Raw genomic sequence first — 27,433 nt, forward strand, 5'->3', positions numbered from 1 at the left:
AAATACTTTAAGTGCAATTTAGAAAATCATTATCATTTTCCAGTATAGATCATAATAGTTTCATCACTGAGTTCCAACCATCAATTTTAAAATACACACTTTTGTTTTTCTAGTAGGTGGTATAGTGGCTTTGTTGTAGAGTAGGCTCTGTGGTCAAGCCAGGTCTACCATTTCTAACTGAGTGAACTTGGACTGATCACTTACATTAGTTTCCTCACCTGAAAAATGGACATAATACCTACCTCATAGCGTTGTTGTGAGGGTTAAATTAGATGCTTGTGAAGCACTTAGCTCAGTGACCTGAGATATAGTAAGCACTGAATACATTGTAAGTATTATTCATGGTAGTAGCCCTTTGATATTACACATTTCTCCAGCTATTGAGTGTATGTTTAGAAAAAGATGCTTGGGAAAAGTCAAATTTTTATATATTAGAGAAAGAGAAATTACATTAATGTTATCCTTTATTTGTTGTCTTTAAAAGGGTTAGAAAAAAAGATTGAATGAGAGACAGTATGGTAGAGTGAAGGAAGCACTGGACTTGGCAACAAGACAGAGATATGCCTTCTGGCTGTGCATTACCTTGTTTTATGATTTCTTTGAGCCTTAATTTTCTCATACTTAGAACAAGGACGTTGGAGTAAATGGCTTTGTGCTTCCTAGCACTTCACAATCCTCTGTTTTAAGCACTTAATCACATTCTGTTTTGTGTTAGGTTAGTGAAATATGTCTGTGGTTATGTAAGCTCCTTGAGATTAGATCATCTCATCGATGTGAGCATTCCCAGTGGTATCTCATCAGTGTCTTGCGTATAGAAAGTGCTTGTGATATGCCTCCCCCTTTTTTAAAAGGCAGATTGTATTGAAATTTCTCTGTGTTAATATAAAGCATAAGGAGAGGATTATAATGTGGAGTATTGAGATAACATTTTTTAGTAAAAATTCTGATAACAGATTTTTAAATTTTTATTGTATGAAATGCAGTCCTTATAAGTATCTTCAACACACATCCTTCTCTTTAAATAACCAATAAAGATTTTGAAGTATACTGTCATATTGCTACTTATTGTAGGGTCCTTTGCTATGCACTTAAGTTAGCATAGTAAGTACAGTCTTCGAAGAAATTTTTTATGTACCGTGTCTTCAGATATGGCTCAAATGATTGGCACTGGAAAGTAGTTCCTGCTTTATGACCTCATGATTAAAATTCAATAAAAATCTTTGATTTCCTAAGACTTACCACATTATAGTTGTGTGTGCATGTTTGTGTGTGTGTGCGTGCATGTGTGTGTGTAAAGGAAGGACAAAAGGGAAGACCTTTAAATTTTCAGTTTAACATCAATAACTGGGAAATGCTAGTATAAAATGTCAATCAAGTAAACACATAGAACAGCAGCACAGTATAAAAGATTCCGTTTCCCCTACAGCTTTCTCAGGTGGTGGCTATTTTCTCTCCCACATCCCTTACACTAGTAGGGCTGAAGTGGGTGGAATAGGTGTCTTGTAATATTAACTATATATATATGTAACTTGGCATCTGGGGCCTTACTAACTGGGGAGAGACTGCCCCTTCCAGAGTTAGCTAATTCCCTGAGCATGACTTTGATATGCAAACCAAGTAATCCTGAAGCCATTCCTACACCCACCTCTTCTGTCTGTTTCTTATACTCTAGAAGGCAACACTCTCCTTCCCTAATCATCCCAGAGCCAGGTACCAGACAACTAAAGACCACCCTTATAGCCCAGAGCCCCTCTCCCCCAAATTACTCAAACTATTTAATCCTAAACTTGGTCAGCTGCTTACCTTGCCTCACCCATTCCTTCCCACAAAAACCACTTTTGCCTATGCTTTGCCCTCCCTGTTATGTCTCTAAGTAAACCCTGTTGCTTCCCCATGTGGCCCTACCTGGCATGGTATTCCCCATTCCTCTTGTGAACTGTAAGTTGTAAACTATCTATTCACTGGTAATCATCGCCTGATCAGTTGGCCTCACCATACCTGAATAAACCTATATTCCCAGGTAACTTTTTTTTTGTTGCCACGTGGCTTGCAGGATCTTAGTACCAGGGATTGAACCTAGGCCACAGCAGTGAAAGCCCAGAATCCTAACCAGTAGGCCACCAGGGAACTCCCCCCAGGTACATTTTAAAACTCTTGTGAACTTCATTACTGCCTCTAGACCTTTCTCCCTCCCTTCTTCCTAAACCCCCTATCTTTGAATCTCATTTTACCAATCTGTACCACTGGTCAGTCATCCATAGACCCCCCCAGGTCAGTCCTCTTCATTCCTCAAAGAAATTGACTATTGTCAGTTTCTCTAATAACTTAATTCTTGGTAATTGCAATTGCCATACCCATTAGCAGTTACTTTCCACTCTCTCCTCCCCCCACTTCCTGGCAACCAATAATCTACTTTCTATCCTTATGGTTTTGCCTATTCTGGGCATTTCATGTAAATGGATTTTTATAGTATATGGCCTTTTATGTGTGGGTTTTTAAACTGGGTGTGATGTTTTCAAGGTTCATCCATGTTGTGTTGTTTATCAATACTTTGTTCCTTTTTATGGCTGAATATTTCATTGTGTGATGGATCAAGGGTTGCCAAGACCATTCCCAGGTTTGATGATTCACTAGGAGGACTCATAAGACTCGGCATATAGTTATACTCTAGCCTCTGATTTATTACAAAGGAAACAAAGGGAAAAGTTACATGGGGTGAAATCCACGGGAAACAAGACACAAGCTTCCAAGGGTCCTCTCCCAGTGGAGCCACACAGGCCATGTTTAATTTTCCTACAGTGAGTTATGACAGCAACTCTGTAATGTTGCCAACCAGGGGGGCTCATTACAGGCTCAATGCCCAGAGTTTTTACCGGGAGTTGGTCTCCTGCCTGATGTGTACCCATATTCCAGACTCCTAGAAGGAAAGCACGTGTTCAGCATAAACCATATTATTTGTATACACAATGCACAAGCTAAAAACAGCTGAGCCACCCTTGTCATTTAGAGAATGCTAGGAACACCGTTGAAATAATGTTCCCAGATACCAGCCAAGGACACCTCTTACAATCAAGTCTTTCAAAAGATAGCAGTCCCACCTGTGTTAACTCTTTTCTGTACATATGGATATAAATTGTGTTTATGCATTCATCAGTTGATATACATTTCAGTTGTTCTGACTTTCTGGCTGTTATAAATAATTCTACTACAAACATTCATGTACAAGTTTTTGTGTGAACATATGCTTTCAGTTCTCTTGTGTTATGTACCTAGGAGTCGAATTACTGGGTCATATGTTAAACGTTTTGAGGAACTGCCAGACTCTTCCAAACTGGCTACACCATTTTACATTCCTACCAGCATGTATGAGGATTCCAGTTTCTCTGTGTTCTTGACAACACTTGTTATTATGTCTTTTTGATTATAGGTACCCTAGTGGGTGTGAAGCAGTAACTCATTGTGGTTTTGATTTGCATTCTTCTGATGGACAGTGATGTCGAATATCTTTTCATGTGCATATTGGTTGTTTGTATATCTTCTTTGGAGAACTATCTGTTCGCATTCTTTGCCCAGTTTGAAATAGGGTCATTTGTCTTTACACTATTGAGTTTTGTAAATTCTTTTTTTTTTTTTAAATAAATTTATTTATTTACTTTTGGGTGTGTTGGGTCTTCGTTTCTGTGCGAGGGCTTTCTCTAGTTGCAGCGAGCGGGGGGCCACTCTTCATCACGGTGCGTGGCCCTCTCACTGTTGCAGCCTCTCTTGTTGCGGAGCACAGGCTACAGACACACAGGCTCAGTAGTTGTGGCTCTCGGGCCTAGTTGCTCCGCAGCATGTGGGATCTTCTCAAACCAAGGCTCGAACCCGTGTCCCCTGCATTGGCAGGCAGATTCTCAACCACTGTGCCACCAGGGAAGCCCCTGGAAATTCTTTATATATTCTAGATATGAGTCTCTTATCAGATATATGATTTGCAAACATTTCTCCCATTTTGTGGGTTGTCTTTTAACTTTCTTGATGGTATCCTTGAAAACACAAAAGTTTTTAATCTCTATGACTTCCATTTTATTTTTTCTTCTATAACTTGTGCTTTTAGTGTCATATCTAAGAAACCATTGCCTAATCCAAGGTCACAATTACTTATCCTGTGTCTACCTTTTTAGTTCTTACATTTAGAGCTTTGACCTATTTTGAGTTAATTTTTGTATATAGTGTGAGGCTAGGGTCCAACATTGTTCTTTCACATTTGGATATCTAGTTGTCCCAGTACCACTTTTTTTTTTTTTTTTTGTATAGGTAAGAAGTGGATTTATTTAGAGAGATACACAGATACATTCCATATACAGAATGTGGTCTGTCTCAAAAGGCGAGAGTGGCCCTGGGAGGAACACACTCCACAGACAGAGTGTGGGCCGTCTCAGAAGGTGAGAGGCCCAGCACTGTTTTGTTTTGTTTTTGTTGTTTTGTTTTTTGCGGTACGCGGGCCTCTCACTGTTGTGGCCTCTCCCGTTGCGGAGCACAGGCTCCGGACGCGCAGGCTCAGCGGCCATGGCTCACGGGCCCAGCCGCTCCGCGGCATGCGGGATCTTCCCGGACCGGGGCACGAACCCGTGTCCCCTGCATCGGCAGGTGGACTCTCAAGCACTGTGCCACCAGGGAAGCCCCCCAGCACTGTTTTGTTTTTTTTGTTTTTGGGGTTTTTTGCGGTACGCGGGCCTCTCACTGCTGTGGCCTCTCCTGTTGCGGAGCACAGGCTCCGGACGTGCAGGCCCAGCGGCCATGGCTCACGGGCTCAGCCGCTCCGCAGCACGTGGGATCCTCCCAGACCGAAGCACGAACCCGTGTCCCCCGCAGCGGCAGGCGGACTCTCAACCACTGCGCCACCAGAGAAGCCTCCCCAGCACTGTTTTTTGAAGAGACTTTTCTTTTCCCATTGGATTGTCTGAATACCTGTAAAGGAAAAACACCCTCCTGTGTGTCTCCTTTACTCTTAATACTCTGCTCATTGAGTACTTTACTTCTGACACTTGTGGTCACCAAATTCGCAGTTTTTCCCCACACCAAGCAATTCTGAGGTTCTCCAGATGCCAGCTGGGTGTCCTACAGATTTAACTCAGTTCTGACACTATTTACCTGGAGATTGCTACCTGTGCCTCAGGTTGTTGCCTGTGCTTCTGATCAACTGGCTATAAATGTAGATTCCTATGACCCCTTCCTCAGGTTCAGTTAATCTGCTAGAGCAGCTCACAGGACTTAGGAAAACTTTTTACTTACCATATTACTGGTTTATTATAAAAGGAAAAAATTCAGGAACAGCCAGATAGAAGTGATGCATAGGGCAAGGGATGTGGGAAGGAGCTTCCAAGCCCTCTCTGGGTTCACTACTCTCCCAGCACCTCCATGTGTCCACCAACCCAGAGGCTCACTGAAACCCATCCTTTAGGGTTTTCATGCAGGCTTCATTACATAGGCATGATTGTTTAAATCATTGACTGTTGGTGATTAATTCAACCTCTCCCCTCTCCAGAGGTGGAGGGGAGAGCTGAAAGTTCCAACCTTCAAAGCCCTTGGTTGGTTCTCCAGGCAACCAGCCCCTATTTTTAGGAGCTTTCAAAAAGTCACCAACTTCACTAATGTAAACTCTGGTGTGGTTGAAAGGGGCTTTGCTATGAATAACAAAAGACATTCATTTCACCTTTATCCTTCTGGAGCTATTTCAGGACCTGGGAACAAAACTTAAGTACTATAATAAAAGATGTTCTGTGGTTTTTACATAGGAAATTAGAAGGGTTTTAGAAGCTACGTGCTGGGAATAGTGGACAAAGACCAAATATATAGTTCATATTATAAATCACAATATCACAACACCCCTGTTGAAAATCAGTTGCCTATAAATCTATGTTCTAGACATTCAATTCTATTCCACTGATCTATGTGTCTATCCTTATACCAGTACCACACAGTATTGATGGCTATAGCTTTGTAGGAAGCTTAGAATTCAGAAAGTGTGAATCTTCCAACTTGGTTCTGTGTAAAGATTGTTTTGGCTATTCTAGCATTTCTGTTTGACTTTGAGGGTTGGCTTGTCAATTTCTGCAGAAAACTAGCTGAATTTTGATAGCTGTTGCACTGAATCTGCAGATTAATTCAGAGAGTATTGCCATTTTTACAATATTAAATCATCTGGAATGTGTTTCCATTTATTTAATTGCTTTCAGCATTGTTTTGTAGCTTTCAGGATATGTCTTGCACTTTTTGTGAAATACGTTCCTAAGTATTTTATTTTCTTGATGCTGTTGTAAATTGAATTATTTTCTAATTTCATTTTGGATTGTTCATTGCTAGTGATTTTTGCATATGGATCTTGTACTTTGCAACCTTGCAGAACTTGTTTAACAAATAGTTTTTGGGTGAATTTCCAAGGATTTTCTATACACGTTTGCCATTTGTAAATGAAGATAGCTTTACTTATTCCTTTCCAATCCAGCTTATTTCTTTTTCTTGCTTAATTGCCCTGGCTAGAATCTCCAGTTAAATGTTGAATAGAAGTGGTAAGAGCAGACAGACATCCTTACTGATCTTAGGAAGAAAGCTTTCAGTCTTTTACCGTTAAGTCTGATGTTAGCTGTGAGTTTTTCATAGATCTCCTTTATCAGGTTGAGGATGTTTCCCTCTACTGTATTGTTGGTTTGCTGAGTGTTTTATTATGACAGCGTGTTGGATTTTGTCAAATGCTTTTTTTTTTTTTTTTTTTTTTGCATCAACTAAGATGATCATGTAGTTTTTGTCCTATTGATATGGTGTCTTAGTCCATTTGGGCTGCTATAACAAGACACTGCAGACTGGATGACTTATAAACCACAGAAATCTATTTCTCATAGTTCTGGATGCTGGAAATCCAAGATCAGAGTGCCAGCATGGTAGGGTTCTGGAGAAGGCCCTATTTTAGGTTGCAGACTGCTGACTTCTCATTGTTCCCTCACATGGTGGAAGAAGGTGAGGGATCTCTTTGGAGCTGTTTTTAATAAGGGCACTAATCCCATTCATGAGGACTCCACCTAATCATCTCCCAAAGGCCCCACCTACTAATATCATCACATTGGGAATTGGCTTTCAACATATGATTTTAGGGGACACAAACATTCAGGCTATAGCATATGGTATATAATATTGATTTTCATCTGTTTAACTGCCCTTGAATTCCTGAAATAAAGCCCAGTTGGTCATGATGTATAATTCTTTTTATATGTTGCTGGATTCACTTTGCTATGATTCTGTTGAAGATTTTTTCTCTATATTAGTAAGGAATGTTAGTCTGTAGTTTTCTTTTCTTGTGATGTCTTTGTCTGCTTTTGTGTCAGGATAATTCTGGCTTCACATAATGAATTGGGAAGTGTTCCGTCTTATATCTTTTGGAAAAGTTTGTGAAGGATTGGCATTAATTCTTCTTTAAATTTGGTAGAGTTCAACAGTGAAGCCACCTGGTCCTGCGTTTTTCTTTGTGAGAAGTTTTTGATTACTAATTCAATCTCTTGTTATTTGTCTATTCAGATACCCTGTTTCTTCTTAAATCAAGTTTGGTTAGTGTGTATCCTTCCTAGGAATTGTCCCTTTCATTTAGGTTATATAATTTGTTGGCATTATATATTCCTTTTTAACATTAAAAATTTTTATGGACTACTTTTCAAACTTTCTGTTATTTTAGATTGATCTTTCCTCTAGTTAGTCCAGATTAGAAAGGTTTTAAAACTATATAGCCGTTATCTATGAAAGCAGCATGCTGGAAAACTAGCTTTTAAGAATCACTGACATTTATTTTACATTTTGTCTTTTAGGACTGTATACTCATCAAACAGAAACATAAAAAACTATGAAGAGGAAATTCTCAGGAAAAAGATAGTGGAGAGTGGAGTACCACAAAAGAAATGTGACTTCAGTGTTGGAAAGTGTACTGACAATGATGGAAGGTCATCTGTAGGTAAAAGGTCATCTGATCATTCTTTTATGAAGCATGAAATTCCAGAAGATAACAATAAAGAGGACATTCCAGAAGATAACAGCAAGGAGGACAATTTAATTTCCACTGGTGAGGTATTTTTTATGGATTTTTATAAAATTTTATAGCCATGAAAGTAATTATATTCTGATACAATTAGAGAAAATATGCTTCACAAGTCAGCTCTACTGATCACTTTTTATAAGTAAATGAAATAAAAGTAAATGAAAGTCAATATAATAAAAATAAATGAAAGTAAATTATGGGTAAATGGAAATAATAATATGGTCAACTCCCAGTTTTCCTAAGTAATTAGAGATGGGGTTATTATTAAAAAATACACACATAATTCATAATTCTCCTTTTAAGCCTCCATATATTGTCATCCTTATTCTAATCTACACCAATAAAAGCTTTAGCAGACTATAGAATCAATTCTGTTATAACACAATATATGCATTCCTTAAAAAACACCATGCAACACAAAAATCACCAGTACATTTTGTCATGACACAAAATCACTGAAACTTTTGTCGTGACACATTTTTAAAAGATAGGAACCTAATAAAAATGGTTAGCATAGTTTTACCCATGTTAAATGGTTCAGAAATGCGTAAGTACTACAATAAATGTGGCATTTGACCTTGAAAAACACCTCTAGTTTGTTTGTATAAGTGGGTGTCAGAAGGGTTGCAGCTTGTGAATTATTGTGAATTGGTGGAAGGAGGTTGTTAAGGATATAGATATATATATAGGAGATATTCTAACAGGAAACTCGAGATCCCTGGATCAGAGAACAGACTGTTTGTTACTTACAGAGCATCTCAGCACTACCTCCCAACCCTCAGTCCCCACGAGGCTATGTGGTGAGGGCCTGATGTTACCTGTCCTGCACGTGCAGTGGGATTGCACCATAGGAGGGGAACACCAACATTATGAGACTTTTATAGGCTGCTGGCAGATCTGCCCATCCTCCTCTGCAGAGAGAGAGACACCTTTACTTTGGAAGGTAAATAAATCTTCTCTGGTTAGGATAAGGTAGCTTCAGTACCCTAGAGTGTAAGGAAATGGTTTTGAGGGGAGGGTAGTCTGAATCTTTCTGGAGCATCACATTATCTCTGACTTCTAAGACATGTTTGTTGTTTAACCATCCTTTACCCAAATTTGCCAGTGCTCTGCTCAGAAAGGCCAGACCATACAGAAGCACAAAAATATTCGTAGAAAATGGTCTCCCAGAAGTTGCTATCTGAAGTCAGATAGAAGTTTGTTACACCAGAAATGGGTAGGTGTGGGTGAACTGAGGTATCTGGTATATGTTTTAGGTGTTTGTGTGTGTTTTGTGTATTCTTACAGGGCTGAGTTCGGCTTGGTGCAGTTCTTTGCCTTGACCTAGTGCTTCTCATGGATTAGCTTGCACCTAAGAGAGAAAAATCAAGAGCATAGTGTCAGAGAAGACAAAGGAAGTTTCAAGGAGGGTGGCATTGACAGTATGCAATACTGCAAAGGACTTAATAAGATGTGGACAAGCAAGTGTAAGATGTGGACAAGCAAGTGTCTGGTAAACCAGTCAACACGGAGGTTTCCATGGAGTGATGGAGAAAGTAGATGAAGGCAAGGGGTTGAGGGGTTAATGAGCTCTATTCACTTATACTCAAAACTTGTTTGGCCACTTTAATAGGCTGCTGTGGGACCATGCGGAGCTCTAGACTATAGGCAGGAAAAATGGGTATCAAATACCAGCTCTGCCAACTGCTCTAACTATGTGGCCTTGGGAAAGTCCCTTACACTCTCTGAGTCTTAGAGTCCTCATCTATAAAATCAGTCTGAAACCACTTCTTAGGACTGAGACTAAATGAGATAATTAAAAAATATGAATAGATCTACCTCAAGCCTAGAACAGGCATACATGCATGTATTCGTTCATTCACCATAATGAGATACAGTGAACATATATAAAAGAAATCTAACTAAGCTTAAATCAGTTTGTTTTTACTGTTGTTGCACTAAACACCAGTAATAAAACTCTTTAGTTAACAGATACTTTCAAATACATCCAATTCTGCTATAACACTTGTTTTCAAAACATGAGTTTGATCCAACACAATTGACATATTAGGGAACAATTTGGGCATAATGGGGCTTTTTCCTTTCCTTCCCTCTTGGTCACTCCTCAGTCTCCTTCACTGGAACTTCCTCTTTCTGCCCCTTAAATAATTGGTATTCTCCAATTTTTTTTTTTTTTTAGCTTTGTATCTAACCACTGACTAGACATATCTGTCTAAATATACCTTAAATATCTCAAAATTTAACTTGTGTCAAACTGACCTAATCATCCGCTTTCTCAACCTGCTCTTTTCTTAAATACTGTATCAGTGTGAATTATATTACCATCTTTCTCCTCAGTTACTCTTTTACCCTTTCTTCAATTCATGATCATGTCTGTTGATTTGTCTCCTAAATATTCTTAAATACTTCTCTTCTTTACCCTCCTGCCATTTCTTTATTTCAGGAATTTGCTATTTTCCTTGAGAATTTGAACCCCAGCTGGTCACCAGGCCTCTTGTTGTGCCACCCTCCATCTCTATTGTACAGAACAACGTCCATCAATTGCAAGTGTGGTCATGGCACTTCCATTATTAAAATCCTGCAGTAGTCTCACACAGCCTTAATATAAATCCCAGCTTCTTTCCCATGGTGCAAGGGGATGTTGGGAACTGACTCCTGCCTAGAACGCTACTACCTCCTGTCTTCACAACCCCTCGTACCCCCTGAGCTCTATTCTTACTGACTTACTTGGCATTTCCTCCTAAGGAAGTATATTTTGCCACTTCTGTTCTTTTGCACTTGCTGTTTATTCCTGAGATGCTATTCTAATCATTACATTGAGTATCAACTTTGTGCTAGTTTTGAAGATTTGATAGTGAACAAAACAGATAGTGTTCCTATTCTGCAGTTTAGTAGGAGGTACAGTCAGGTAAGTTACGTACCAAGTGTGATAAGGACATAGATAGGGCACATGTAACCTAGGCTTAGGCCTTCAGAGAAAGCTACATGGAGGGAGTGATATCTGAATTGAATCCTGAAGGAAAAAGCAGAAGTTAACCAGGCATAAAGAGTTTAGGGGAGAAGTGTTCCAGGCAAAGGAAACAACATGCCTGGAGGCAAAGAGAACCAGGCACATAGCAAATTTGGAAAACCAGAAATGGTTTGTTGTGGGTGTAGGGTAGAGTAGGGGACAGGAATGGTCAAAGTAAGGGATGAACCTGGATATATAAGCAAAAGCCAGATAATGAAAGCCTTCTATAAAGGATGACTTTATAGTCTATGGTCCAAACTAGGATTCTTTTGAGAGAGTGAAAGATGAAAAATTATTATTGCTGTTGATAATTATTCTGGGGCAAGAGGCATTAATTGGACTGCCCCAGGCAAACCAAAAGATGTGGTCACCTTACTCATAACCTATTTTAAGGGGTTTAGGTGGTACTATTTTGCAGGCTTAAGGAGTATGAACAGAGCAAATTTAAGATAGAGTGGAATGATGACTTCAGGTTGTGGAACAGTTTTGGGTTTCTGTGATTGTGTTTTTGTTTTTGTTTTTCTGGGTACCACTTCTGACACCAAATGTGTGTGGTTTTTTCCACATACCAATTCTCCTAGCACCAAATGGGCATGCAACAGTTCAATTCTAACAGTTAACTATCCAGAGTTAGCACAGACCCCACAGGTTAAGGACTTAGTCCTACAATATTGCCCCCACTTCAACACAAGTGGAGTGCTTAGGCTACTGTAGGGGAGAAAAGAGTTCCTTCTACCCTCTTAGGTCCTGTGACTGGCCTACGAATTTAACTGAAGTAAGACAGATTAACACAAGGGGGAAAAATGGTTTTCATTACTTTCTTTTGTACCGGGAGTTTCACAAAGAAAGGAGATTCAAGAAGGTGGCCGGATGATTGAGGCTTATATATCATTTTAGGCTAAATGAAAGAAAGGACTTTTGGGCTACTAGGTGGTGGAGGCAAGTTATGGGAAGATGAGGGGAGAAAGTGTATGGTGAATAAGGATTGTCTTGTTATGCAAATAAGAGTCAAGTGATGAGAATAGTAAGGAGATATCTTTACAAATGGAAATTTCCTTTACAAAAGGGAAAATTTGTACTTTTATTTTTAGGCAGTTAGGGGGATGTAAATAGCTTTTCCTGCATCTGCTCCTTCTCAAGTACCTTTAGCTCAAAATAATCCTCATGCCAAAGTGGCATGTTTCGGGGTGACATATTCTGGCGCTTTTTACTACCCGGGCTTGTGCCCAGTGACTACAAATTCAGGAGTTCCCATGACCATCCTCCTCCAAGGTTCAATAATTTGCTAGAATGACTCACAGAACTCAGGAACACATTTCTCTTACGTTTATGTGTTTATCGTAAAAGATATAATTTAGGAACAGCGAAATGGAAAAGATGCATAGGGTGAGATATGGGGTGGGGTGGGCAAGGACAGTATACAGAACAAATTCCATGCCCCCTCAGGGTGCGCCATCTTTCTGTTACCAAGTCCAAGCTCGCTCGGCTCGCCGCATGACAAGCCAATAAATCAGAGACGAGGTGTTGAGGCAAGGAATATGACTTTATTCGGAAAGCTGGCAGACCGGGAAGATGGCATACTAAAGTCTCAAAATAACCATCTTATCGGGGTTTGGATGCCAGTTTCTTTTATAGCACAGAGAGGGGGAGGAGATGAGGAAGTAAAGTAAAAAGGCAAGAAGTTTTGCAAATATCCCCTGGAATGGCCAGCCTCAGGGAGGGGATGTGTTAATTTCTTCTTTTTTGCAGCCATCCAGGGGGTGGACAGGGTCTGGATGTTTCCCTGAACAAAGGCACTTTGGTTTAACATTCAGGCAGAGGGGCAGGGTTCCCTGAGGCAGGCCATTATGTATAGACAGTATCCTTTTAGTGAACAAAAGCAGTGGGAAGCAAGGGTTAAAGTCAAAAAACATCCAATATGTAGTCAGATTTGGTTCTTCCCTGTTATATTTCCAACAAGTCAGTGTGTTCACCAACCCAGTAGCTCCCTGAATCTTATTCAAGAAATTTTATAATTCAATCTATAGCCCCCTTTCCCTCCCTGGATATGGGGGGGAACACTGATAATTCCCACTCTTTAATCACATATTTGTCCTTTCTGGTGACCAGCCCCCATCCTGAAGCTATTTAGGAACCCTACCCTGAATCGCCTCATTAGCATAAACTCAAGTAAGACATTCCTATAATTTAGGAAATTTCAAGAGTTTTAAGCTCTGTGCCAGGAATGGGGGAGAAAGACCAAATATATATTTTTATTATACCCCACTGTGATGTATCAAGTTCAGGGGGCTATTTGAGTACATAATTGAGAGTTGAGATAGGTAATCATCTATCAAATTAGCTTGGTTTTCTTTTGAAAAGTTTCTAGATTTTCCCTTTGGGTCAAAAATTATACTCTGATCTTTGAATCATCGAAATGAAGACTATTCCTTCAACATCTCCCACAAATTTATGTGCTTTAAGTCTTCTATAGGAATATCTGGAAGTGGTAGGATCTGCCTCCTTCCCCTGCTTTATTCTGGTTGGAGTTTTATGTTTTTTCTTCAGAAATCTTTTTATGTAGTATTTGATACATTAATTTATTCAACAAATATTTATTGAGGATCTATGTGTTAGGACTATTCTAGGTCTAAGGGATACTTCAATGACTAAAGTGGACTTCCAGCTCTTTTGGAGCTTAGATTCCAGTTAGAGAAGGTACGGTGGGGGTGGAGATAGACAATAATGTAGTAAAGAAGTTAGAAGGTGACATGCTATAGAAAAAATAGGACAGAGGAAGGAGGATTGGAAGTACTAGTGATGGGAGTTGCAATTTTAAATGGGTGGTCAGAGTCAGCCTTGATTAAAAGGTGATGTTTAAACAAAGATTTGAATCCAGTAAGGAAGTTAGCCAAGTGGATATCTGGGAGATGAGTGGTCAAGGCAAAAGAAATGGCAGTAGAAATATCCTAACATGGGAACATAACTTGCCATTTGGAGGAATGAGAGAGAGTTCAGTATGGAAATAAGCAAAAGAGTAGACAATGAGATTAGAGAGGTAGTGAGGAGCCAGATGTGGGGCTTGATAAGCCATTGTAAGACTTTGGCTTTTACTCTTAAAAAAAATGGAGAGAACCGTATTGTTTTGAACTGGAATGGTGATGCCAAAAACTTGGCCTCTGTGCACCAGTGCCGAATCAAATCTTGGAGACAGAGTTTTGGGTGAAGTAGAAAAGAATAGCTTTATTGTTTTGCCAGGCAAAGGGGGACACAGCGGGCTCCTGCCCCTCAAAAACTGTGTGTCCCAACCTGGGAAAATTTGATGAGAGTTTTATAGCAACAGTTCAAGGGTGAGGTTGCTCATAAGATTAGGGTGTGTGCAGGGCCTGCACTCCTTTAATCTGGCTTCAGGTGGTCTCCATATAAGCTTCTCTGGTTCTCGAGGCTATCAAACCATGACCTTCTCTCTGGAATGAGGATTGCTTCATCTTCCATCTATTGGGAGTTTTTGTTCTATAAGGAGCTCAAAAGATATTGTTCCTGCTCCAAGGCTGCACCATTGTTTCTTGGCTGCTCGGCCCTTGTCTCTGCATCCCCTCCCTTAAGATCATTAATTACCTGTTCAAGGGCAAGCATTGCGGCTAGGCCTAGATCACAAAATGGCTTAGGCCAAAATGGGTTCTCTTGTGTCAGGAAAGCCATTCATGGTTCTCTTTCTTCGGGGACCCCCTAACTTATCTGTTTACAGTGGTAGCAGTGGAGATATTGAGTAGTGGTTGGATTCTGGATTTCTTTTGATAGTAGAGTCAGTATTGGCATTCTGGTTTATAAATGTATACATTTGTAAATTGGTGAGTGGGAATATGTTCCTGGTGATCCATCCTCACCAGGTGTACTAACAAAAATTTCTGAACTGACAAAGCTATAGTATACAATTTAGTATTTTTCTTTTTTTATATATATGTACATGTTCTATATTTCACTTCCCACTGCCTAAAGTGAATCTTTTGAAGTAGAGCTAGTTCTTAAAGTGTTTATTTTCTATACCTCTCCATACTATGTACAGTACTAAACTCATAGTAAGTGTCCTATAAATCCCATTGATTTTAGTTGAAATTCTATTGGTTCACAGATTATCCTAGCCATAAATCCATGAACAGGAACAGGAAAAAATTAAGTGGTGAAAAAGAATATCAAAATTGGAAAATTTTCTAAGTCAGCTGTTCATGAAGTGGCTTCAGTTTTGGTATATAATTTTGTAACAATATCACCTATGTTTAAATGTGTATCTATATTTAAAGGTATATCTATATTTAAATAGAAATATATATTTCAGAGCAGAAAGGATAGATGATTTTAAAGTTTCATTTTACTTTGAATTTACCACTTAAATGTTTCAGTCACTGTTAGTCTCTTTCAGTAGCTAATTGAGATAACTGTGGAAAAACATTTTGCTAGTATTAGAATACAAAATTTTGGAATATATATACTATTAAAGAAACTATTTTTTTAGTCTTGTTTTTCTCTTTTAAAGATATTTATGACTTGGAACCTGCATCTGAATTAGGAGAAGATTTATTGAAGCTTTATGTGAAACAGTGTTGCCCAGATATTGATATTTATGTTGATGGAAAAAGTTTTAAAGCTCACAGGTAAATAGGCATGTGATTAATTTGGTGTCTTGGTTGTGACAGTAAAGTGTAAAAGGGTAGCTATCTTTTTCTAGCACGGTGGTTTTCAAGCTGATTCACATAGGGTACAGGGGTTCCATGGTGATGCCTCAGGAGGTCTCTGACAGGGGAGGAGTTTGGACATTAGGCAGGATTTTCTATCTGCACATTCACACATGCACAGGTGACCCTACCCAGACATGTGCACATGCTCAGCTAGAGAAGGTCTGTGCTGTGCATTGGGCATGAACCGAAGATTTTATTAGAAGAAAATATACTGTTACCGAAAATAGGTTTGAAAGCCACTGTCACAGAAAATGTAATTAAATGCAATTTTTAATTTCACAGGCATTATGCTATTGAAAATGATTATTTCTACATGAATGACATGTATTTTCTCTGAATTCATTCTGGCTCAAAGCCTTTGATTCAAAATAGCCGATTCTCCTGAATAGCATGGATTAGGAGGTTTAATATTTCAGTGTACTTTTTAAAAATTATTTTTCTGCTGTAGAGTTGGGTTGCTTAGACATTCCAGGCTTTTAGAGTTTAAATTAAAGCCTGCTGCCTGTTTTGGTTAGACTCTTCTTTTGGTAAGTAACTAAAATCTGCTTAAAGAAAGAAAAGATGTTAATAAAAATACAGGTTTTTTTCTTGGAACTCAAGGGAAAGAGGTACAGCTGGCCTCATAACAGACTAGAATTGGAACCAGAAAGCTGAGGAACCCAGAGTTCTCCTCCCTATCTCTTTGTGTTTCAAAATAGAATGTTAAGTTATTCTGGTGCTGCAGAAGAGGAAGAACCAGACTATTTTTGCAGATGCAAGAAGCAGTCTTGTAGGTTCAAGGGTACACAGCCCTTAATGAAATTAGCAGTGAGTTTAGATTACAGAAGTCCACCAAGCCAAATAGTAGTGATGTTTGTACTCTCAGAAATCATACTGGTTTTGCCAGTTAACTGACTGTAGTACATTGCTAAACTCTAGGATTGCCAGTTTCCATTAGACTACCATTCAGAATTTGAACTTTTCTTTCTGGGAACATAGGTTTTGTAAATATATATACACATTTTCCTATTTTTTATGAAATCTGCATTATGTATAGTAAAATACAGAGTGTGATACAGATTTATTCATATATTTTCCATATCATGGATATGTATTTCTCATATTTGGGAATATACAAATTCGCAAGTGGTGTGTGTGTGCACACGCACGCCTTTCTTTTTGGTTGGGGTAGGGGGACAGCACAAGTTTATTTTTAGAATTAATTTACTTTGATTTTATTTTGTGCCAGATTTTTCTTGAAACCATATGGGCATCCTAGCAAAATTCTACCTATGGAGCCCTAAGGCTATTGTTGTCATACAGGGAAAGCAGGACACTGTGATGATTTGCAGTATGTCCTCAAACAGTGTCTGTATTTGTCTTCTCCCTGTGTACTGCCTGACAGTGGACTGTTTAAGAGCTGGATCTAGAATATTAGATTTGTATTTTAGGACAGCTCTTGCCCACATTTCTGGCTTATTTTGTTCACCTAGCAATAAAAAATAAATTTATGTTAACTAGAAAGGCAATTTCCTGAGAATGTGTTTCAGGAAGATCTGGCTTAAGTTTTCGTGCTTTGTTGTTAGTGCCCTTATGTGAGTAAAAATGGCAAATTCTAAATCCCAAGATTACCTTCCTATTCCAAACGTAAACATCTCTTTGTACATATTTACTTTATTATTCAGTTCAAAGAATATTATGTCAGTAGTTCAGAAAACACAGGCGTACCTCGTTTTCCTTTATGGCACTTCACAGATAATTGCGTTTTTTACAAATTGTAAGCTTCTGGCAATTCTGCATCGAGCAAGTCTGTCAGCACCATTTTTTTCCCAAAAGCATTGGCTCGCTTCATGTCTCTGTGTCACAGTTTAGTAGTTCTCACAATATTGCAGACTTTTTTCATTATTATAATATTTGTTATGGTGTTCTGTGATCAGTGATCTTTGATGTTACTACTATAACTCACCGAAGGTTCAGATGATGGGTAACATTTTTTAGCAATAAAATATTTTTAAATTAAGGTATATACATAATGCTGTTGCACACTTATTAGACTACAGTATAGTGTAAATGTGACTTTTATATGCACTAGGAAACCAAAAGATTAGTGTGACTTCCTTTATTGTGGTGGTCTGGAACTGAACCCTCAATATCTCCAATGTATGCTTGTATCATGTAATATAATCTAAAGCCCAGCAAGAGAACTTTCTGAATTATTTCTTGTTCTAGATAATCAATGTCAGCATTTATCCTAGCAGTATGGCTAAAAATCCATTTGTAAAATGGCTGCTTTAATTATATGTACTCATATATTTAATGATCAATTCAAGTACTCACAAAGACCAGGATTTATGGGCAGAATTACATTCAATTTAGGTCTCAAATTTTAGAACAGTTTAGTTTGCTAGTTTAATGTCCAAACTGGTATGGTAAAGAGATAGTTTCTTTTATTGAGTCACTGTCTTTCTCTTATGCTCAAGCTCCTTCTTCAAAAACATCCCTGGTATCCCAGTTCTTCCAAGATTATGTCTCCAGTTGCTAGTTGCTCTGTCCAGCCTTTCCCTTGATCTGCAGCCCAATACCTGGAGCCTTTTATGTGCTGCCAGACAATCTGATGACAATCACTTGCTTGTGGTGCTACAGCTAAGCCAAAGAAATCATTTATAACTGAGTAGTTAAGAGTATATGAACTATGTATGGAGCCTGTCTGCCAGGGTTTGAATTCCACCTCTACCATCTTTAGCTGTATGAATTTGGAGAAGTCATTTAACCATTCTGTGTTTCAGCATCCTCATCAACGATGGAGATTATAATAATACTCATAAGGTTATTCTGAGTATTAAATTACTAAAAGCATTTAAGTACTTTGAACAGTGCCTAGCACATTGTAAGTACCATATAAGTGTTTGCTATCATCATCCAGGTAATAGGCCTTTGATACGAGATTTTGTGTAGATGGTAGCAACAGTCCGTATGTCCTTTACTTACGTGCGACAAGGAGAGAAAGGTGATTTGAATCACTTGCATTTCCCCCCAATCCAAGGAGGAAAGGGATAGCAGTGGGCCTCCAGGAAAGTCACATTTGCTACACTGTTCTGCCTCTACACAGGCCTTTCCCTCTCCAAAGCATAACTTCTCCACCCTTCCCACATCTTTGTCCTTTCTTATCTCCAATACTTCTTCTCAAAGGAGAAACAAAGAGAGCTCTTTTTATTTGGCGGAAGAGAGGTTATAATAAAAGGACCCATTAGAGTTCATGGATCCCATTTGTTAATTATTTAATTATTACTTTTCTGAGTATTGCTTCCTGGAGTACTACAACACATTACTCCTGTTGTGGATCTCTGTAACATTACATAACATTACGTTCTTTCCTGAATTGCTGTCAATCACCAGATGAATACCATCTGTATATTGGGCATTTCTCTCTATTTTTATTTCCTCCTGTCATCTTTAGCCTACCTCTAAGTACCTACCTTATCCACTCCACTGCTGATCTCCCATTTCATTGTGTTAATTATTAATGTTTTCTGAGTGAAATTGAATCTGCTATATTTTTAAACTAATTTATTTGTTGCACTTCAGTATTCCATAATTAAGATTCTCTTGGGCTTCCCTGGTGGCGCAGTGGTTGAGAGTCCGCCTGCCGATGCAGGGGACACGGGTTTGTGCCCGGTCCGGGAGGATCCCACATGCCTCGGAGCAGCTGGGCCCGTGAGCCATGGCCGCTGAGCCTGCACGACCGGAGCCTGTGCTCCGCAACGGGAGAGGCCCGCGTACCGCAAAAAAAAAAAAAAAAAAAAAAAAAAAAAAAAGATTCTCTTGTGCTGCTTTATTGAAAAAGCAGGGCAGTGATTCCTAATTTTAGCTTTGTAACACTTAAGATCCTATATCCCTTCCAGAATACCTTTTTTTTTTCAGTGCCTGATATTATAACATCAGACATTCATTCATGGGGTTAAAATGCTGTCAAATCTCCCTTTAAAATGTAGATTTCTCTGAATATTTAGTAAATCAGCACTGAGTCAGGAGATCAATGACCTAGTCTGTGCCACATGACTAATTAGCTATATATTCTTGAGTCCATCAGCTGAAAACTTTTTCAGAAGTACACAGTTTAGTAATTCAGAAGTCAGTCTTTCTGGGTTTAGATTCTGATTGTACCATTTAATAATTATTGAGAAGTTACTTAATCTCTCCAAGTCTCAAATTCTTTATCTGTAAAAGAAATAATGATAGTAATTGTAGCATAGGATGGCTGTGAGGATTGAATCCGATAATGTACATAAAGCACTTAGCATGGTTCTGTGGCACATTGGAAGCATTCAGTAAATATTAGTTTCTATAAGTATATATTAGATATCTGGGAGGGAGGCACATTGTTGCTTTTTCTACCTTATCTTAGAGTGGAGGTTGGCAAACTATGACCCAACCCAAAGCCGGTCAGTGGCTTCTTTTTGTATAAAACAACAACAACTATAACAAAAAAACAAGAATATGCAACAGGGACCTGAAAAGCCTAATATATTTATATTGATGTTTACTATCTGGCCCTTTGCAGAAAAAGTTTGCTGTTCCCTATCTTCCTAGGATTGCCAAGAAGCTTTTTTTTTTTTTTTTAACTAAAATTAGATGAAATTATTGACTGGAAAAACAGACATATGGAAAATAGGATCTAATGGAAATATGATGCCTCTTTTCAATTGAAAGATTTATTTTATTTATTTATTTTTTTAACATCTTTATAGGGGTATAATTGCTTTACAATGGTGTGTTAGTTTCTGCTTTATAACAAAGTTAATCAGTTATACATATACATATGTTCCCATATGTCTTCCCTCTTGCGTCTCCCTCCCTCCCACCCTCCCTATCCCACCCCTCCAGGCTGTCACAAAGCAGCGAGCCGATATCCCTGTGCCATGCGGCTGCTTCCCACTAGCTATCTACCTTACTACGTTTGTTAGTGTGTATATGTCCATGACTCTCTCTCGCCCTGTCACAGCTCACCCTTCCCCCTCCCGCCAAGAAGCTTTATGAAGTAATTGTAATAAAATTCCAGATTCCCATACAATAAAGTGGGTTATGAATGTCTTAATACTAATTACTTTATTAATGATAAATGGTCAACCCTGTCCACTTAAAAGGTTTAAAATAATAAATTGGATGTGGAACAATAGAGAGAAAAGAGGTGAGATTCTTTGGTACCATGGGCCTTTGAGGGAGGTTGCAATGGGGAACCAAAGCCAAAGGTACTGAGCGCCTAAAAGGAAACAAGTCATCTAGAGTAGAAACTCCTTAACTGAACGTGACTAAATGTACTCTTCAGCTGTTCTCTGTAGAGCATGCTGACATGTTAGGCAGAACTCTCAAGGCTAGGATGTCATTCTCTAGTATACCTATAACATTTCCATTCTTTTTATTGAGTTTGTGTCTCCTGAGTCACTTGGGGTTATTCCCAAACCTGTTTGATGCCATTTGAATTTCTTGTTTTGATAACATGACTTAATGACATATCATATAAACCAATGATACATGATGTATGAAAAGAATTTGTTGTTACAATGAAAACTAAAGTGAATGTTTTAGAAAGATTAATAAGGGAGGGGCACTTTTTTTTGAGCATTTTATTTAACTTTTTATTTTATATTGGAGTATAGCCGATAAACAATGTTGTGATAGTTTCAGGTGCACAACAAAGCAACTCAGCCATACATATACATGTATCCATTCACCCCCAGACTCATCTCGGGAGAGGCACTTTTAAAATTGCTGTTGAATTCAGGGACTTCCCTGGCAATCCAGTGGTTAAGACTCCACACGTCCAATGCAGGGGGCACAGGCTCGATCCCTGGTCGGGCAGCCGGGATGCCGCATGCCACGTGGCATGACCAAAAAATGAAAGATAAATTAAAAAATAAAGTAAAACTGCTATTGAGTTCAGTTTAGATGAAACAATATAAAAGTTTGAGGGAAAATTATAAAAGTCTTAAATTATTCTATACTTCAGATTGCTTCATAAAATTTTTAAATTTCTTCACTTCAGAGAAGTTTGAACTAAAAATCATAGGCAGGGTATATGGGTATATATAGTTTTTGCAAGAAATAGGAGGCTCCAATCAGCAAACCCACAATAAAAAAATAAAGATTGGCCTTGTATGGTCAAAGATTTGTGAATGAATACATATTTATTTTTTAAGTTAGAATAAGATGATTATGATATAGACAAATCATTTAAAAAATTCTCTCCTAATTTTTAGATTAACCAAACAACTATCAGTCCTCATTGTACTGGATAACAGGGCATCCATTACACTTCACAAATCATTTTTTAACTTAGGAAAGGCTAATCCTATGAAAGCTGTAGTCAATGGATGTCAAAATATGGATGTCTCAAGAGAAAGCTAACTTACCATTTTTAAAGTTTATGTTCTCTAAAATATTTGCAAAGTGTAATGGGTAATGGTGACAGCACCAGAAAGTTTGCATTCACTGCTCTGGGTTTAACCTTTATTCAGTTATGTTGAACTAAAAGGAAAAAAATATATTCTTGGAGAAAGAGTACTTAAAAAAATAGTCCTAGTGAGAAATTCTTTATTTAGAGCTTCTCTGAGTAATCCAGGCCATTCTTCTGCCTGGAGTAGTGAATCCAGTTCAGCTAAAATCAGGAAGTATTGAATAGCAATGTACTCTAAAGCAGGAGCAAGGGGGAAATTAGGGCATCTCTACAGAGTCAGAAGCAGCCTTGTCAGTTGAGATTAAATTTAGTCAAAAAGAGAAAAAAATTTTGATGTGTTGGAAAATGAAAACTCTGGTGAAGATTTTTAATACACCATGCTATCTACAGCATAATTTTTTAAACTTAGGCTTGTATCTGAATTAAATGGGAATGTTTCCTAAGTTTCTGTCTTAAGGGCAGGGTAATTGTTTAAGCCTCAGATGCTTTTTGTCTTATTTAGATGGGAACGGCTAGCATGCTGCTTAGTTTAAACATGCTGTTTAGCATGTTTAGTTCAAGTCTTCCATATCCTTAACTGACTTTTTGTCTACTTGTTCTGTTAATTACTGAGAAGAATGTTGATGTCTCTAATATAATTGTAAATTTATCAACTTCCCCCTTCAGTTCTATCAGTTTTGCTTCATATATTTTGAAGGTTTGTTATTTGGTACACACACATTTAGGATTGTTATTTCCTCTTGATGAATTGACCCCTTTTTCATTATGAAATATTAGTCTTTACCCCAAGTAATATTCCTGTTGTGAAGTCTTTTGTCTGATGTTAATAGGGCCACGCCAGCTTGCTTTTTTAAAAATTGAGGTATAATTGATATATAGCATTGTATTAGTTTCAGGTGTTTAACATAATGAACTGATCATCACAATAAGTCTAGTTAGCATCCCACTCCAGCTTTCTTATGATTAGCATTTAGATGGTATATGTTTTTTCATCCTTTTACCTTTAGCCTCTCTGTGTCTTTGTATTTTAAATGGGTTTAAAATTAATTTTTTGTAGACAGCTATAGTTATATCTTGCTCTTTTATTATCTGGTCTCATAATCTCGCCTTTTAATTGGAGAATCTAGATTATTTATGGTAATATAGGTATTAATGTGTTGGAATTTAAGGCTACTATTTGTTTTCATTTTTTCTTTGTTTTCTTTTTCCTCCTTTCTTCTTTTCTTTGTATTAATTGAGAAAAAAATTTTTTTTTTTTTTTTGCGGTACGCGGGCCTCTCACTGTTGTGGCCTCTCCCGTTGCGGAGCACAGGCTCCGGACGCGCAGGCTCAGCGGCCATGGCTCACGGGGTCAGCCGCTCCGCGGCACGTGGGATCCTCCCGGACCGGGGCACGAACCCGTGTCCCCTGCACCGGCAGGCAGACTCTCAACCACTGTGCCACCAGGGAAGCCCGAGAAAAAAATTTTTTTAATGCAGTTTATTTCCACTATTGGCATATTGGCTATATTGTGTGTGTGTGTTGTTTTTGTTTTTTTAGTAGTTACTTTAGGATTTGCAATATGCATTGTTACTACCATTTACCTTCAATTAATATTATACACCTTTATGTATGATGTTAGGACATTTTCCCCCTTCTGTCTCTTGTGTTATTGCTGCCATACATTTCACTTCTATATATACTCAAAACCCCACTATAAATTGTAATTAATTTTTTAAACAATTATCTTTTAAGTAATTTTAAAAATGAGGGAAAAAGTTATACTTTAGTTATATTACCAGTTCTGACACTTTCAATCTTTTGTGTAGATCCAGGTTTCTATCTGTTATAATTTTCCTTCAGCCTAAAGAACTTTCTTTAAATTTCTTGTAATAGAGTTCAGCTGGCAATGACTTTTCTCAGCTTTTGTTTGTCCAGAAAAGTCTTCATTTAGCCTCCATTTCTGAAAGATATTTTTGCTGAATACAAAATTATAAATTTGTGATTTGTATTTCTTTCAGTGCTTTAATCATGTAATTTCATTGTTTTTTTGGCTGTGCTGTCTCTAACAAGTAGCCTGTGATCATGTCTAGCTTTCCATGTCAGTATTTGATGTACCTTTTTCTTTGGCTGCTTTACAGTTTTTTTCTCTATAATTAGTTTTTAGCAATTTGGTTATATCTTGTGCTTTTGTTTATTCTGCTTATGATTTATTGAGCTTCCTGGACCTGTGAGTTTGTAGTTTTTATGAAATTTGGAAATTCTACAACTGTTATTTTTTTCAAGTTTTCTTACCATCCTCTTCTTTTTCTCCTTTCCACATGGGACTCCAATTATGTTATGTTAGTCCCAAGCTCGCTTAAGCTCCTTTTTTTTTAACCAGTTTATTTTTTCTCCCTACGTCTTATTTGGATAATTTGTATTGCTATATACACAGGTACACCAATCTTTTCTTCTTCAGTATCTAATCTTTTTAGTCCATTCATGAACTTTTTTTCATTTCAGATATTGCATATTTCATCTCTAAAAGTTTTGTCAGGTTTTTAAAAAGATCTCTTCATTATGTTACTTATTTAAAAATCCTTGAGTGTATCTATAATAAGATCTTATTTTATTTATTTACTTTTTATTTATTTATTTTGGGCTGTGTTGGGTCTTCGTTGCTGCACGTGGGCTTTCTCTAGTTGCAGGAGTGGGGGCTAGTCTTCTTTGTGGAGCACAGGCTTCTCATTGCAGTGGCTTCTCTTGCGGCAGAGCACCGGCTCTAGGCACGCAGGCTTCTGTAGTTGTGGCACATGAGCTCAGTAGTTGTGGCTTGCGGGCTGTAGAGCGCAGGCTCAGTAGTTGTGGTACACAGGCTTATTTGCTCCGTGGCATGTGGTATCTTACGGGCCAGGGCTCAAACCTGTGTCCCCTGCATTGGCAGGCAGATTCATAACCACAGTGCCACTAGTGAAGTCCCTATAATAGCATTTTTTTTTTTTTTTTGCGGTACGCAGGCCTCTCACTGTTGTGGCCTCTCCTGTTACGGAGCGCAGGCTCCAGATGCGCAGGCTCAGCGGCCATGGCTCATGGGCCCAGCCGCTCCGCGGCATGTGAGATCTTCCCGGACCGGGGCATGAACCCATGTCCCCTGCATTGGCAGGCGGACTCCCAACCACTGCGCCACCAGGGAAGCCCCCTATAATAGCATTTTTTTTCCTGTTTTATTTATTTATTTTTTATTGGAGTATAATTGCTTTACAATGGTGTGTTAGTTTCTGCTTCACAACAAAATGAATCAGTTATATATATATACATATGTTCCCATATCTCTTCCCGCTTGCGTCTCCCTCCCTCGCACCCTCCCTATCCCACTCCTCCAGGTGGTCACAAAGCACCAAGCTGATCTCCCTATATAATAGCATTTTTAACTGCTTTTTCTGCTAACTCCATCATTTCTTTCATTTCTGGGTCTATTTCTATTGACTGATTTTTCTCCTGATTATAGTTCATATTTTGCTACTTCTTCACATACCTGATCATTTTTTATTAGATTCGGAACATTATGAATAGTATGCTGTTGAGTGTTTGAATTTTGTCGTCTCTCTTTTAAAAGTGTTGAAGTTTGTTTTAGCAGGCAATTAAGTTATTGTGGATCATCTTCATCTTTTTGAGATTTGTTTTTAAACTTACGGTGGCTCTAGAGTAGCCTTTACTCTGAAGGGTGGATAGCTCTTCTACTGAAGTGTGACCCTTCTGGGACCTAGGAGCAGTATTCAGTCCTTGCCAGAAGGAACTTGATCTTCCTGCCCTGTATGAACAGGCTTATAGCTCCCTGACCTTTATTCTTTGCTGGGCTTCATGAAGTTTTACCCTATGTGTGCTCAGATTGTGTTCAGATGAAGGCTCAATGGGATCCCTCCTCTAATTTTTGGAGCTCTTTTTCTTAAGTTCCTCTTCTATTGTACTGTGCCCCGTAAATTCCAGCTGACTCATTTTCCCGAGCTCCCATATTTGTCTTCTCAACTCAGCAAGACAACTAGGCTCTGCTTCTGTTTACCTTCCCTGTGCCATGATCTAATTGTTTCTGGGAAGAAAAGTAATATGATTGTAGGGCTTGCCTCATTTGTTTTCTTTCTCTTAAGGATCAGAGTTCTGTACTGCCTTTTTTTTCAATGTCATATTTTATTCACTTTCCTACTTGTTAATGGAGGTGAGGCAAGTCCCATACTTGTTATCTTTCATGGGTGGAAGCAGAAACCCTAATTTTTTCTTAATATACTTTATTTTTAGAACACTTAAATTTACAGAAAAACTGAGTACAGAGAATTCCCATATGCCCCCACACCCAGCTCCCTTATTATCAACATCTTATGTGTGCATCTTAGTATAGTACGTTTGTTACAATGAAAGAACCAATATTGAGACAATATTATTCACTAACGTCCATAGTTTATTCAGAATTCATTAGTTTTTGACTAATGTCTTTTTTCTGTTCTAGAATCCCATCCAGGATACCACATTACATGTAGTGGTCATGTTTCCTTAGGCTTCTCTTGGCTGTGATAGTTTCTCAGACTTTCCTTGTCTTTGATGACCTTGACAGTTTGAGGAGTCCTGGGCAAGTATTTTGTAGAATGTCCCTCAGTTGTAGTTTACTTAATGTTTTTCACATGATTAAATGAGTTATGAATTTTGGGGAGGAAGTTCACAAAGATAAACTGACATTCTTATTACATCATTTCAAGGGTACCTGTAATCAGCATGACTTATCACCGTTTATGTTAACCTTGATCACTTGGCTACACTAGTTTTTGTCTGGTTTCTTCACTGTAAAGTTACTCCCCTCTCCCCCATCTCCCAGTTCTATACTGTACTCTCTAGAAGTAAGTCACTGTGTATAGCCTACACTTAAAGGATGGGGAGTTATGGTCCACCTTCTTGAGGGGATAGTATCTACCTAAATTATTTGACATTCTTCTATACAAGAAATTTGTCTTTTCTCCCCTCTTTATTTATTCAAACATTTCTGTGTGTCAGCATGTACTCATGGATATATATTTTGTACTTCAGCTCATTTTGGTACTTTGGTTTGTAATTTGGTTTATCTTGCATTTTGGCCTATTTATTTTTTACTGAAATTGTTCCAGTTTTAGTTATGGGAGCTCCTTCAATTGGTTCTTGACATACAACCCCCCCCCATCAGTGTGTGTGTGTGTGTGTGTGTGTGTGTGTGTGTGTGTGTGTGTGTG

General features: G+C 38.3%; 1 protein-coding gene and 1 long non-coding RNA gene across 2 annotated transcripts in view; one reads left to right on the top strand and one right to left on the bottom strand.

Moving 5' to 3' along the window:
- The window catches only part of BTBD8 (BTB domain containing 8), a 91,592-nt gene that overhangs the window by 5,727 nt on the left and 58,432 nt on the right, over window positions 1–27,433 (top strand). The window contains exons 3-4 of the mRNA XM_027114324.1: window positions 7,836–8,086; window positions 15,586–15,703. Of these exons, the coding sequence (XP_026970125.1) occupies window positions 7,836–8,086; window positions 15,586–15,703 (369 nt within the window). The remainder of the gene's footprint in view (window positions 1–7,835; window positions 8,087–15,585; window positions 15,704–27,433) is intronic.
- LOC113624474 (uncharacterized) overlaps window positions 26,642–27,433 on the bottom strand; it is a 9,720-nt gene continuing 8,928 nt past the window's right edge. Inside the window, exon 3 of the long non-coding RNA XR_003434349.1 lies at window positions 26,642–26,779. This is a non-coding gene — a long non-coding RNA (uncharacterized LOC113624474). The remainder of the gene's footprint in view (window positions 26,780–27,433) is intronic.

The sequence above is a fragment of the Aethalodelphis obliquidens genome, unplaced genomic scaffold (assembly GCF_003676395.1).
Source record: "Aethalodelphis obliquidens isolate GAN/ISIS:26980383/991018 unplaced genomic scaffold, ASM367639v1 scaffold13, whole genome shotgun sequence".
Classification (NCBI taxonomy): Eukaryota; Metazoa; Chordata; class Mammalia; order Artiodactyla; family Delphinidae; genus Aethalodelphis; species Aethalodelphis obliquidens.